The 15292-nt window shown below is 45.0% G+C and overlaps 1 protein-coding gene across 1 annotated transcript in view; it reads right to left on the minus strand.

The window, feature by feature from the left end:
• Window positions 1-4151: 4151 nt before the first annotated feature.
• Window positions 4152-15292, minus strand: part of PLA2G4D (phospholipase A2 group IVD) — a 184471-nt gene continuing 173330 nt past the window's right edge. Inside the window, exons 20-21 of the mRNA XM_069638290.1 lie at window positions 8755-8941; window positions 4152-4947 (exon numbers count right to left, since the gene is read on the minus strand). Coding sequence (XP_069494391.1) covers window positions 4739-4947; window positions 8755-8941 — 396 coding nt within the window. The 3' untranslated portion in view covers window positions 4152-4738. The remainder of the gene's footprint in view (window positions 4948-8754; window positions 8942-15292) is intronic.

Genomic DNA, 15292 nt, shown 5'->3' on the forward strand with positions numbered 1-15292 from the left:
TGGCCCCTCTCTCTTCACCTCAGTATTACACTGTGCAGGGCTGCCACGTTTTCCACAAACAGGTACAGTATTTCTGTGGGATCACGCATGAATTGTTAAAGCTGAATTCAGTGGGTGCACCCTGTCCAACTCAGCCAAATGTCCTGTGCTGGGATTGCCAGTTAAATGCACCTACAAAGCACTTTACTGGTATGCTAAAAAAGACAAGTATTGACCAAATGAGTACAAGGGGTGCAAACAGCACCACACTGACTTCTCGTGCATTTTCATGTGTAAAGCAGATTTATTTCCCAGTCTCTCCGTGGATAGGACTGTGGCAGAAAAAGGACCAGGTACCAAAAATATGGCCCGTAAACACAAATTGCAAATTGTGATTTATTGCAACAAACTAGTGCTTGGATGTGGGTGTATTTTTGTGTGAAAAATGTGTGGTGAATGAAGGTTTTTTAAATACCATTGGGCCAGTATTATGATCAAAACTACCAGATGTGACCCGCCAGGTGCACCAAGTCGCAAAATTCCCTCGCGTTGGCCCGCAAAACCGGTGCACACTAGTCTGTCAGGCCAGCACTTCAGGCAAGCCTGAGCTTGGTGTTCTTGTCTCAGTTTTCTTACGACAGATACTTGTTCTGAATACTCACATTCTGAATACTCACAAGGCATAGTAGGTTCATCCCCCTCCCTCTTCACCATCTGCTCTTAAATATTCTGTTGTAATTGTTATAATGTACTTCCCACACTCCCTCCGTCTCTGCCCTGTGGGCACTTTGAAACAGTATATTCTTATTGTATAAGCACCTTACAAGCAAACAATAAATAAATAAATACATACATAAATACATGTTGCTTCTATCTCCTGTTTCCAACATCTCCCAAAGCATGAGAAAGAGCTTTACTTCTGTGGTGTTTTAGTTTTGAGTGGTGGGGTAGTACTGCCCGTCTGGGATAGGATAAGAGCACCTAGCATTTGACAATACCCTGTGTGTGGTGTGAGCACCTGGGTATCGGCTGACAATGGTTGGCATATGGGGCAAATACTTACCCTTTAATGGAAATGCTGAGCACATGCTGATCATTTGATGATGATACCTGCTATATGAGCTGAGAAGCTGGCATTTGATGGCACTATCTGGAATATGATTTGCTTACTTCAGCATATGAGTGGAATATCTAAGGTCGCTTATATTTCAATGGCATGCCTGCTAGATGATGTGAATTAGTGGAATACCTGGCTTCGGATGTGAGCACTTGGCAATTAATGTAATTGCCTGGCATCAGCGTTGGTGGAATAATCTTCAGAGTGGGGTGTGCTGGCATCACCGGGCCAAACAAATAGCGTTTGCTAGCAATGATGGTGCGAGTGTGGCGAGGAAATGTTTGATAGACCACCGCTCTTGTCGGTACCAGGAAACTATAAAATGTTTCTTTGTTCTGGCTGAAATGAGAAACAAATCACACCACTGGATAAGGTCTTATTCTTACGTGTATATAACGTCAGTCAACAAATATGTTAGCAGGCCTCAACATTTTCAGTAGCCATTGACTAGTGATAATGGACTCTTGGTGAGTAAGAAATGGAGTGCTGTGCGTATGTGAAGAATTGGGGGCAGGAGGGGGACAAGTGACTATTAATGCCTGGCTAATAGCTTGCAACTTGTAATGTTTAGCCATGATGGTAGTGCACTTTAATTGGAGCTTCATTTTTGTCCTTCCGTTAAGTAGTGCAGCTCAGTGCTACACTATGTGTGTTACAGGAATGGAATATCTGTGGGAGGCACAGGTTTAAAATCTATACATCATTACTCCTTATGTTCCGTGCTAAGAAAGCATAGGCAGATCACACAAAAATGAAAGTAAGTCCCAGATTCTTTATCTAGCATAGTGGGCAAAACATATATCACTCATTCTTATTGCAACCCTGCAAGGCTAAAAACGAAAATACAGCCTTATGCTGCGTAATACTAAATAGTTTTGTAATTAGTCTATGTAATGAGGGGACTGTGTGGCGTGGCATGTATGAATCACACCTGTGGAAAAGGAAGTTCAGAGTCTTTACCCTTCAATCACAAGCTCACTTCTGAGACACAAGGCAAGTGCTACAGCAATGAAAAAACAGCCGCCCAGATGTGCTGTGAAGGTGCCATTGCAGACTTTAGCAGCAAAGGCTCTGCTCGATGTGGAGTGCCACACCGTCTTATTGTTGATACTTTCTCATTGGTAGTTTAGTTGCCTTAGTGGCAAGTGATGCACAGTTCCATTAAACACACAGCATCAGATGCCATGCTAATACAATTAATAGCAGCCCGTCTGAAAGGTTTTCTATAGAGCCATGAAAAGAGCATTTGAAAAATATTATTCTGTCCGATCAAAGGATTATCAACTCTGCTGAAAGGAGCAGTCATGTCAAGTATAAAGCTGTTTTTTTCTGCTTTTAATGTATTGAAGCTCTTCCAAGAAATGCCTGTACAGTGCCATGAAGTGGCTGCGAGGTGCACTGAGCACTATGTAAAAATTCCATTGGGCAGTAGTCCTCTGAAAAAACTATCCAGTATATGCAGGCCAGGCAGCACTATTATATTACATACCGTGGCTATAATTTAAGGCCAGCCTTAATAGCATATACAATTCTAAAATAACGCATATGATACTATGTGGGACTGCAGTGTGGGCTTTAAGAGGCCTTTTTGACTCTAAACAAATTGAGGGAAAATGCTGGGGACCTTTGTTTGGGATTACCCCAGAGCGGCCCTATGGAATTAACCTGGGGTGATTTTGGGCTGGCAGCTACCGAGTTTCTAATCCAGGGTCGTGCTCAGGCTCTGTATGTTAAACTAATGAAATCATGGGTACAAACTCCTAATTCATTGCAAAGCGAAGCATTGCTCAGAAACTTGGTTTGCTAGAAGGATTGTTAACTTGCTGGTTAAGCATGGCATTAGTGCAGCAGTACATCAAGGCCTTAGCCGCATACTAGAGGAGATACAAATCAAATTGAACACTCTTGATCGTTTTCCAACACCTGTCTACTAAAGTCAATTGAGTAGAATATGTAAAATAATGTCCTGCAGTACTGCAGTAGGCATTACACCATCTCACGTGGCACAGCTGCTTCTAACAGGCGGAAGTGCTGAAAATATTGTTAAGTACCCAGAAATCAAATATTTCCTGCTTTCGGCACAATTAACATTATTAAGCGTCCATAAGTATTCTTCCATCTCAGAATTGATAGACATCAAAAGATGCCTCCGACAGAAAGAGCTTTATTTGCACAGGTGGAGAAGCTGCTGCGGATCCTCCTAACTTTTCCAGTATCTTCCTGAGAGGAGCTTTAGTGCTTTGCGATGACTGAAAACGTGGCTGCGCACAACTATGACTCAGAAAAGACTCAATCATGTTTGTGTGTGCAATATACACAAAGATATAATGGATCTACTTGACATAGAAACAATAGCAACAGAGGTTGTCATGCGTAATGAACGCCACAAAGAATATTTGTGCATGATCATCGCTCACTACAAATAAATGGGCAGATTTAACTCTGTGATTTGTGTCTGTAGCAACGTCCTCAAGGTATCCCCTGTCCCCCCCGAGACTTTATGTGTCTCCTACGTCCCTGGGGTGGACACAGTCAAGCAGGTCAGGTAGCACTGGGGTGACGTGATGGCCACTTTTTGTTTTATTTCCCTGCACCACTCACTCATCTATAGTTCTCTTTAAATACATTTGTTTATGTTGGTAAGATAGTTCAGCAGGTTGAGTACCCGCTGCTGAGATGTGTATGTTTTCTGTAAGTTGCAGATTCATAGCTCAGCAAGGCAAGCTCAGCCTCTCATCCTTCCGAGGTCATTCAATGAATACCAACTTCAGTTGGGTAATAATAATTGAATGTAAACATGTTCTGCATAGGCGGCTTTGGTGAAAACACCCATACGATTATATTTAAATGTTGATATTGTTACATATACTAATTGTGTCTCTTTTCTTTTGCAGTGGCGAGGTTGGTGCATGATTCTTGGTCCGTCCCCCTTTTTCCCGCTGACCACTCAGCAGGGCGTTCCTTGTGGTGGGGTGGAGAGGGCGGGGGGGCATGGCGGTTGGGTGTAGCTCACTCCGTGGATATCAGGCCCTGACGCTGACACACTCAAGCAATAAAGGTTCTTGCACATTTTATTAATTAAAAAATAAAGTTACATTATTTATTGAAATAAATTAAAAAATCCTTCATAAGACGTAATGCAGAGCAATCAACACATTTCCAAAATACTGTAGATAAATGCACCCAAAACAGTGCTTGGGGCTGAATTTATGTTGGACAATACAAACACGTAGTGTAGGGTGGCCAGACGTCCCGGTTTTGCAGGCACTGTCCCGGTATTTGGTGCTCTGTCCCCCTTTCTCAAGATTATGTTCCCATTGGAAACTGCAGTGGTCCCGGTTTTTTGTAGTAGGTCTTCATGGCTGGCAGGCAGGAATGCACAATCTCACACAGAAGGAATGTATTTTACAATTTAAGACAGTGTTAGTTTGTGATAAATTAATTATAATATGTGCTTATTTGAACAGCAACACTTAAACCCCCATCTCCTCCGAACGCTACTGAAGTGCACAGCCGCGACAGCCACTTTCAAGAGTTAGTCCTACTTTTATGTTAGTTGCTGTGTCCCGGTTTTTTACTTTTGAAATCGGGGCACCCTAGTGTAGTGACTCCGGTGAGGTGCTGGACACCAGGGTTGCGCGCCTAGCTGCGTCTCGACTTCCGGTCCTCCACGGCTGCGCGGAGCGCCTTGACGATCATGTCTTTGCTGTTGAGTAGGTTGTACTCGGTCAGCTTCAGCAGCTTGCTGTACTCGCCCTCGCTGTAGGTGAAATTGGTCGTGTAGTATGGCGACCAGTAGCTTCTCACGTCGACGTCGCCTTCCTCCATCTCGTTCGGACTTCGCTTCACACCTGCAGAAAAGAGAAGGCAAGTCAACCTTTTGAAGGCACAGGGCAGGGTATTCTGGTACTGGCCAACGGATTAGGGTGAGGCAGGTAGAGCATACACGCCAACATTATTCATTTCATGTGAGAGACATTAGTCTAACTGTGGTTTTGATTTTGCATTCTAGGACGGTGTTTGGCGGTGCAGTAAAAAGTAGCAGTTACTCCTTTGCCGCCACTTTTTTGGGCGGTAACGTAATCACCACTGTTTTTACCGCACCACTGAATTCTGAGTTTGTCCTTGAAGTAGAGTATTTACCATCAGCATCATTCTGGATGTAAATCCTCCAATTTAAGGCCAAAAATCTGTGGATTTACCACGCAGAATTACCCTACACAGTAAATCTATCAAAAATCCCTATGGAGTACTATGGGCTCAGAAAATGCGTATTTACACTGCCATACCACCACATGTAACCCTGTGGTAATCCACAGGATTTAGTGGCAGTAACGGTAAACGATTTGTCTGTAAAATAAGTGGATTTACCGCCAATTTACAGCCAACCTCAAAGTGACTCCCAATTGTGTTCCTGTTCACTAGTTGCTGTGCCATTGCTTCTCCTAACCGAATCGGACATGCCAGCCTTAACCCATTGCTACTAGATTCGGATTACACTTGTAGAAGATGGTGGTAGGAAGTAGTGGCAGTCATAGCAAAGAGGTGGAGTGGCAGACGCGCCTGCGTGCCATGCCAGGAGCACCCAGCACCACTGATGCACTGCACTGAAAGTGCTCTCTGCCTGTGGAACACTAAGGAGGGAGCCGTGAACATTCTGATTAGGCATCTCAGTCTGTTAATGCTCCTGCTGCAGAGATCAATGGTGCAACTCTGCTTTTGACAGAGTCCCTGTTATGTGAGGCGGCACAGCTTCTTATCTTTTGGTAAATGAGTGTCATTAGGTTGGGTAGAATTATGAGTATTTGAGGGGGGCGGGTGCTAGAGGATGTAGGCGAGAATAGTTTATCCAAGGTACTGAGAGATGTCTCCAATTTCTGAAAGATCTTAGGGACGGCAGGCCAGAGGGAAAGGACTGGGCTCTGGTTTCAAAAAGAGCAACTTAGTGCTTATTTTGCATCCCTTTTTATTGCATAATCCTTTTTTCAAATTAAACGTTTCTTTTGGCTTTATAAAATAGGAAGAAACGTGTTTACGGTTTTTATAAAACTAGGCTAGAATTTGCCAAGTATTTGTTTTGGGGACCCATGTGCTTGGAAAGCTTGCATTTGTTAAACTGCGCTGCATTTCGGCACAGACTGACTCCTGCTCGTCTCTCAGTGGTACTGCCGACCCTGCAGGCCCAATGAATGGAAGGCCTGCCCAGTGGTGGCTGCGTGTGACATGTCAGCCTCACTGTACAAAGCTATGCCATGGACTCGCAGTGCCTACTTTTCATTTTGCAATAAACACTGGGGGTTTGAGTTTCCCTGTTTCAAAATGGTTCCAACTATGGTGAGTGGGACCATTTATGTGGCGCACACTTGCAACTTAGGGCCTAATTCCTGGAATTTTTTGGGCAGTGCAAAGTGTTTGCACTGGTGCAAAGTCACTTTGCACTGTCAACAAACTCCCTGATTTAGAGAGGGGTGAAAGGTCACTTTGTACTAAAAAAGAACTCTTTGCACCACGCTAAATGGGCCTAATGCACAGTGCGGAAAAACACCCTTTGCGCCGCTCTGTGAATCAGGGTGTATGTTGGCATTGGTAAAGACTGTTGGCAATGGATCCATGTCAGAGATCCATTGCCCACTGTCTGGAACTACCTCCTGCTATGCCTCGTTCTCGAAACGGACTTCCTGGAATCCTGCTCCACGCTGCATGTTGCCCTGGTTCTCTCTAAAATGGCCTCTCCATCACCCGTCGTCATTACCCTGTGGCACTATGCAGCCACATCACCCATGCATGCGTCTTAGAGAGCACTCGCACACTTCGTACACTCTCACACATTCCATTAAGCCATCCACGCGACTCCATCTATCGAGTAACCAAGGACTCTAAGCATTGTCTTAGAGAGCCCCATCCAGGACAGGTTTTCAGGAATACCACTGACTATAGAAATACATAACTCCCATTTTCATTTCCTGTTTTCAAGCGTAATTCTTTGGGATGGACATCCTGAAAACATGGACTGGATGTAGCATTTTGATGGCTGGAGACGTAGGCCCCTACTGTACATCTGCCTTTCGTGACTTGCAATACCAGTTACCTGTTTTTGTGCAGAGGTTCTGCCTAGAGGCTCTCATGGCTGCCTGTGGAATCCCAAAGACAGCTTTCGGATGAGCTACACCAGGAGCCTATAGTCCCCCTGGAAGAAGAGACGCGGGGGCTGTCCTGCATGACTGTACGTCTTTACTTCCCCTGCATTCACTTCGCCATACAGTCACTTCATCATTACAGGGGAGACCCCCTAAACCCCTTTGTTTACCTCATATTCAACCCCCCTGCAACCTCTTGATTCCAAACCTAACCTTTAGCTAGCCTTAATCACAATTTCCACATCACAATATGAAGAGGCAGACGAGGTAAAGGCATGACGCAGTAAATGTATGACAAACTACATGTCTGGCGGCAAAATGCAGGTAGACTCTGTAAGTGTGGGGGACGTTTTCTAGGTGAAGTAAAGGGGGGATCCCGTCTGGGCTTCTCCTCGATGTCCCTGTGTGCCTCCCACTACTCTCAAGTTGGAGCGGCACGCGCAGTAGCAAGTAAACTGCATTGTGTTGGAGGCGCTGAGCTGAGAAGCGGCAGAATGGTGGCTCTTGCTCTAGGCCTCATGCTTCTTGGCAACCATGCTATGATCCCCAGGCCTCCCAAGTCTTCTTTTTCCGCCAGCTGCCGGTGCAGTACAGTAGCAATACTGGCCTATATTGTGGGCAAAGGCATCAGGGAAATGTTACAAAACGCTCCTGTGCACTGTTGGCCATCTAGCATCTATTGGATTGTTTCCTTGTGTTACTCTGCAGAACCGACTCTAAACTCCATTTCTCTCAAGTGCTGTGCTGTAAAATGCACCAATTCAACCCATTACTTTAAAAATGTTCCCCAGGAGAACCCTCCTGAGTTCCCTACATTAGTTAGTGCTCCCTCACTATGCTTGGTTGCTCGAGTTGATTTGGGGCAAACATTAATACCCCTCCGCTTAAAATATTCACCAGCCGCCACTGACCTTGATTCGTTTAGAATGGCGGTGTTTCTTCAGAAGCCAACCACCCCTCCGGCACCAATAGCTGCCTCCACCACTAGCAGAGCCTATGCCCGCCTGTGCCATCCTATATACTAACAGGTGGGGGACCCCCCTGCTTCTGTGGAACCAAAGCACTGATGGGGCAGCAATCTGTGGCACAGGCATTTGGGGGAGCGTAGTTGACTGTAGTTTCTTCCAAGCAACGCATATGAAGGCATGTGTGACCTCCGACACTTTCAGCTTTCAGATGAGCAATTTACTGAGTCGGTTACCCAGCTGATGGGAGAAGGAGAAGCTTTTCTGCACAACTACCATGAGACCATAGATGCCACAATTATCCATTCCATTCGGAAGATGAGTCCAGTCCGGCTTTTAGGTTTTACATTCTGGAACGTGTATGCCTAGATTTCCCCATTATAAATCCAGGACTGCAAGTCACTGAATGCAAAGTTAAAACCCGGACTGCACGAGCGTCCCCCGAATGGAATGGATAATGCTGGCCTGGAAGCAAGACCGAACTGCTTGCACTCTGCGGCCCAGTACTGGCTGTTCTTCCATTGCGAATTCTACGGGAGCTGGAGAGCTGACTTACCGGGTGCCTTGAACTCCTTAAACGTGTCACACACAATGGGGAAGTGGAGCACGCTGGGGGCCTTTGGGTTCTCCACATCCGCGAACGTGTAGCATTCTCTCGTGCTCTTCTTCTCTTCCTCATTCAGCACAATTTTGGGGAAAGCAATTCCCTGCTCCATGCAGTATTTGCAAGTCTGCTCCACAGCCTGGCGGGAAAGAAACATAGCAACATGACACGTGATCCAACTAAGCTTAACCCCCCCCCACCCCCTCAAATGCTGAGCTCTATACATTTCTATGCAAATAGGACGAGGAGACTCGTCCTTGGCACTTAAGGAGTTTTTAATTATGTTTGTCGGCTACGCTTGCTGGATTGCTCAAACAGTTCATGCATTATGCATTACATTATTTATTAATGCAATACACACACACAGAGTACACAACAGCACGTTGCTTACAGGATAGCTGGGCAAGCGGTTTATAAAAGCAAACAGCAAACTGCAAGGGGATGGATTATTCCCAGCAAAGAAAAGATTGTGTTCAATAAAAAAAAAGCAAAGTGCAGAAAAGAGTGCAAATGTTGAACTGTTTGTTTGGAGCTCTATTGCATTGAATGAGAGCGCACAAGACATGTGTTACCAGGCCAGACAGCCAAATACATCATAGAAAAAACTCTTAAAATGAAGAGCAGCCTTATTTCAGAAGAATCTTAGATTATTCAAGATTTCCCAACACTGCGGCCCTATTAAAGGCCCCCGAGACTGGTGCTGCGCCAGGCACAACTCATGCGAACCTGGCGCGTGCCTGGCTCAGCACGAGGCCTACCCAACTTTCAAAACCACCCACCTAGTGCTTTAAATGGGCAGGTACTTGCCAGGCAGGGGTAAAGTCCTAATAGAAAAGTGGGGGGACTCATTGACATACCCATGGTCCTCAGTGCCGGCCCTTCTTTTATTTGGAAGACATAGTACCAGCACTTCTCAGCAGAAAGTCAATACAGGTAATGGAGGAACACCGGCACTGCTCAACATTAAGCAGGTACTCTGGGAAAGTGAGTACAGGCACTTCTTTTATTTGGAAGACATAGTACCGGCACTTCTCAGCAGAAAGCCAATACATGTAATGGGGGAGCACCGGCACTTCTCAGCAGAAAGCCAATATATGTAATGGGGGAGCACCAGCACTTCTCAGCAGAAAGTCAATACATGTAATGGGGGAGCACCGCCACTTCTCAGCAGAAAGCCAATACATGTAATGGGGAGCACCGGCACTTCTCAGCAGAAAGCCAATACATGTAATGGGGGAGCACCGGCACTTCTCAGCAGAAAGCCAATAAATGTAATGGGGGAGCACCGGCACTTCTCAGCAGAAAGCCAATACATGTAATGGGGGAGCACCAGCACTTCTCAGCAGAAAGCCAATACATGTGAAGGGGGAGCACCGGCACTTCTCAGCAGAAAGCCAATACATGTAAAGGGGGAGCACCGGCACTTCTCAGCAGAAAGACAATACATGTAATGGGGGAGCACCAGCACTTCTCAGCAGAAAGCCAATACATGTAATGGGGGAGCACCAGCACTTCTCAGCAGAAAGCCAATACATGTAATGGGCGAGCACCGGCACTTCTCAGCAGAAAGCCAATACATGTAATGGGGGAGCACCGGCACTTCTCAGCAGAAAGCCAATACATGTAATGTGGGGAGCACCGGCAGTTCTCAGCAGAAAGCCAATACTTGTAATGGGGGAGCCCCAGCACTTCTCAACATTAAGCAGGTACTCTGGCAAAGTGAATCCCTGCACTTCTGTATTTGCATCTAAAGCACTGTGAACACTCTTGGACAGTTTCCCAGTCTTGTTAAAGGCTAGTTTGTCTTTGAGAGTGTGCAGAAGAGGGTTTCTCTGCAATAATTCCACATTTAGAAATGATAACAAGTGATTACAATTAAATTGGGTTATACTATCACCTGTTATCAGAAACAGCAGTAACAAGCACTATACAAATAATGTATTATTACTGCATTACTATCATAGCCTTATAGAACGAGGAGGGAGGGGTCATTATCGTGGGATAATGAACCGCAACAAAGTGGCTATACATTGGTGAAGGTTAATTATCCTAAGAGAGAATGACCCTTACAAAGGCCAATAAAGCTATTAGCGCATTCTAGTAGTGGCAGTTCATGCTTTGGAGCTTTGGTGCTGAAGTAAAACATTTTAGTTCAATAATGAGAAAGTAAATCGATAAGTGGTGTTAGTAAATGAAATGCGATTTTATTTTGTAATGTTTGAATAGCAAGCTTGCATTCATACGTTAAGCCTTTCAATTGAAAACTTGGCTAAACTGAAACAGGTTTAACACGAGCATGCATTGCGGGTTGTGTTTCACTATAGGAAAGTGAAAGCATTTTCCCATGTTTCAGCTTTCTCGTTGCTATGTTCAATAGGTTGTTGCAGTGAACAAATGGAGCTTTTAGAGAGATAGTGCCTTGTTCAAAGACATCTTTCCCTGGACATTTCATTATTGTTTCCCTGTCTGCTTTTGAAGTCAAAATGTTCAGAATTTAGCCAACCAGTAGTTATTGACTGCACTCTGAACATTCTGATTGGCTGAGAGGTGGTCAATACTGATTTCCATGTGCTAATATTATTTCAGCAATAAACCCTGAGGTGGGGGCTTTACTGGCTAGTAATGGCTCTTGCCCCTAAGTTAGTGGCCGCACAAAGTGAGGTTCTTAAATTGGGCACTGGGCAGTTATGAGCCAGTAAAGTCCCCCCTCCCCCCCCCGCATCCATCAAGGTGTATCTAGCTAATAATACTGCTAATGGCTTTTTTTAAAAGTGAATTCAACTTTGATTGGGTCTCTTGAGCGGAATTCTGTTAAACAGCGAATGACAAACTTGGCTGACATGCACAATAAAACAGAGCCCATTTTCCACATCCCTGGCAGCTGTGATGGTGAAGGGGACCGGTGAGGGACAAGAAAGTGAGTACAGTGCAGATCTGGTGGTGGGCGGTGCCGGGGAGATGGATGCTTGTGGGGGCAGGAGGGCGCAGAGGGAAGAATATGTACAGTGTGGTGATGGCTGGGTGGCAGAGTGGGGGGCTGGAGCACGGGCAAACGTAGGATGGCCTGTGGTATACAAGCAAGTGGGCTGCTTGCAAAGCAAGCTCAACCATATAGTAAAGACCACGTTCCTCGACTCCTGGTTGGCTGGTGCGTCTACCCCGGGCGCTGATTTCCCCAACACAATTGGGGAATGTTGATAGCACCTGAGCCTTACAGGCCTTCAGAACCGTTAGACAGTGAGAAATCACCTGGTTTCTCCATCGGTCAAGATTCCAGTGCGCCGGTGTTCAAATCGTTGTACGCTAACACCACGTACCTGCCACATTCCTCTGCTTGTGAAGGTTACGACACCTCCTAGGACTGCACAGCAGATACAAGGGTCCAATGAAATGAAACCCTTCCAGTTTCACTCAACTTTGGTGCTTGCCCACATACTGCCACTCCCCTATCCATTCCTTGCAACTGTTGCGGGAGGAGAGCTCAGGGGCAACGTGCTCGCCTTGGAAGCAAGACGACGCGGATCAACACAAGTTCGATCCCTGGGTCCGCGTTTAGAAACCTCTGGGTATTAAGGGAGTTATAAATAACCAATCATATCATATCATAGGGTTTACTCAGTTCTTTGCACCCATACCCGCGTCATCAGTAATCACTGACTTAGAGTTCCAGAATGTCCCTAAGCTTGATGATGCTATGCTCAGTTTTGTGGCTTCATTCACTGGTTTGTGCCTTTAAGTGACTCTATAGCAGAGTTCTTAGGCTCTTATCATTGCCGCTCTGGTCTCTTTTTCCTCCACCCACCTGAACGGTTCCCTGTATTTCTATAACCTTTATGCCCATATTACAAAAATGGTCTGTAGTTTCTGCCTGGCACTGGCCATAGTTATTATCTGGCAGTGCCACTGCGTGGAGGCCAGGGTTGCCACATTCAAAAACTACTGCCCATAACAGGCTAGTGGGAGGTGCTGAGTTGAGATCTTTGCGGAAAGGGAAATGCCTACTGCCAGAGACCGCTGGTGGACTACGCCAGGAAGTTCAGAAGACATTTGAAGCAACATGCGGCCAATGCAAATGCCACGTGCCATATTTCTCCCCTGGCACCGTCACATATATTGTATTAAAATGCAGACAGTGCAAGACAAAAAACGGTCCAAATTGAGGCCTACATTAAGTAGGGCTTAACTTCTCATTGAGTAGGACTTGATATCTTAAATTGAGTGGTGTTAGGAAAACACAGTTCAGATGAGTAGGGCTTAACTTCTCATTGAGTAGGACTTGATATCTTAAATTGAGTGGTGTTAGGCAAAACACAGGTCAGATGAGTTGGGCTTAACTTCTTGAGTCAGTGGTGTTAGGAAAAACAGGGTTCGAATCAAGGCCTGCATTGAGTAGGCCTAAACATCTTAAATTGAGTGGTGTTAGGCAAAACGCGGTCCAAATTAAGGACTGGATTGAGTATAGGTCTTAACTTCTTAATGCGAGTTTCGTTAGGCAAAAGGCCTTCCAAATTAAGGACTGAATTGAGTATAAGTATTCACTTCTTAAAGTGATTGGTGTTAGGCAAAACGCTGTCCAAATTAAGGACTGAATTGAGTAAAGGTCTTAAATTCTTAAAGTGAGTGGTGTTAGGCAAAAGGCTGTCCAAATTAAGGACTGAATTGAGTATAGGTCTTAACTTCTTAAAGTGAGTTGCATTAGGCAAAGCCCCATCCAAATTAAGGACTGAATCGAGTATAAGTATTAACTTCTTAAAGTGATTGGTGTTAGGCAAAACGCTGTCCAAATTAAGGACTGAATTGAGTAAAGGTCTTAAATTCTTAAAGTGAGTGGTGTTAGGCAAAAGGCTGTCCAAATTAAGGACTGAATTGAGTATAGGTCTTAACTTCTTAAAGTGAATTGCATTAGGCAAAACACTGTCCAAATTAAGGACTGAATTGAGTATAGGTCTCAAATTCTTAAAGTGAGTTGCGTTAGGCAACACACTGTCCAAATTAAGGAGTGAATTGAGTATAGGTCTTAACTTCTTAAAGTGAGTTGCATTAGGCAAAGCCCCGCCCAAATTGAGGACTGAATTGAGTATAGGTCCTTGTTTCTTAAAGTGAGTTGCGGTAGGCAAAACACTGTCTAAATTAAGGACTGAATTGAGTATAGGTCTTAACTTCTTAAAGTGAGTTGCAATAGGCAAAGCCCCGCCCAAATTAAGGACTGAATCGAGTATAGGTCCTTGCTTCTTAAAGTGAGTTGCGGTAGGCAAAACACTGTCCAAATTAAGGACTGAATTGAGTATAGGTCTCAAATTCTTGAACATGGGTAGCACTGGGTAAAACACAGTCCAAATGAAGGTACACATTGAGTAGGTCTAAAAGTCTTAACTAGAGTTATATTCAGAGTTTGTGACACCCACTCAGGCAGGTGGGCGTTCAGCTACCACAACACACCAAACCTCATGGAGGTTGCTGAAAGAGCCCCCTTCCACCTAGTGCTACGGAGACATTCCATCATTCATCTGGATGTGTAGTAGTACCAAGACTCGATAAATCATTAATTTGTTTTTCTCAGAATGGTATTTGCGTACATATAACACCAGAATGATTTTTCAATGGATGTAATGAATGGCATTATTGAAAGACCCAGAAAAGATCAGACAAATAAGGGGTGCATGAGATACCTTGATCTCTGGGTGTGAGAAGCTATTCTATTATCTCCATGAGGGTGGTTTCATAGGCAAAGGCTGATCGCTGTAAAGTCTAATGTAATGTATAGTGGTCTTACATTGTGCCCATCTATCATTCTAGCGGCCTTGTTATGAGCGGTTCTGCAAGGAAAGCGGGCCGGGGTGAGTGGTGCAGAGGATGAGGAAGATGCGCAACCTGCAGTGTTGATGAGTACAGGCCGGTAGCACTTGAGTCCTAAGTGCCAGTATGATTTGATGAAGTTTTTGATGCAGTAACACTTGGTATTTGGTCCGGCGGGACAATACCAAAGATGTGTTAGATGGCAGTGCTGGGAAACCAGTAGAGTCGTTGTTGCGGAGCAGTACAGTGTTATGTGAGAGGCGTAAAGATGTAGCAGGCCATGCTACAAGCTCAGAAAGGCTCTGCCGAGGCTGTGGTGGGAGTTGTGCCTTTGTGTTGTGTTTTGTGTTTACTGTGATGGTAGTGGAGCTGGTTAGTTAGTGGAGTGTGTGGTTCGGTGCTCTTATGGAGTCCAGTTATTGGAGTTTATGGCTAGACTGAGTCATTTAAGTTCTTTGAGCTAAACCGAGAGGTTCTGTAATGTTGCTACCCACTGGGATGAGGTTTCCTTATTAGTCTGGGTTCCATTTTATGATGATTGTGAGGTGGTGCTGGTTTCTTATGTCGGATGGGGAGAATGGTTGGGCGTCTGAGTCCATTCTCAAAGGCTTACCTTGTTTTATGCACTGCGGGCAGCCGCATGGCATTACTAGGGCCCACTTTAGCAATTCTCGAGTAACTCATGCGAACACAC

The sequence above is a fragment of the Ambystoma mexicanum genome, chromosome 14 (assembly GCF_040938575.1).
Source record: "Ambystoma mexicanum isolate Mex_15411 chromosome 14, UKY_AmexF1_1, whole genome shotgun sequence".
NCBI lineage: Eukaryota > Metazoa > Chordata > Amphibia > Caudata > Ambystomatidae > Ambystoma > Ambystoma mexicanum.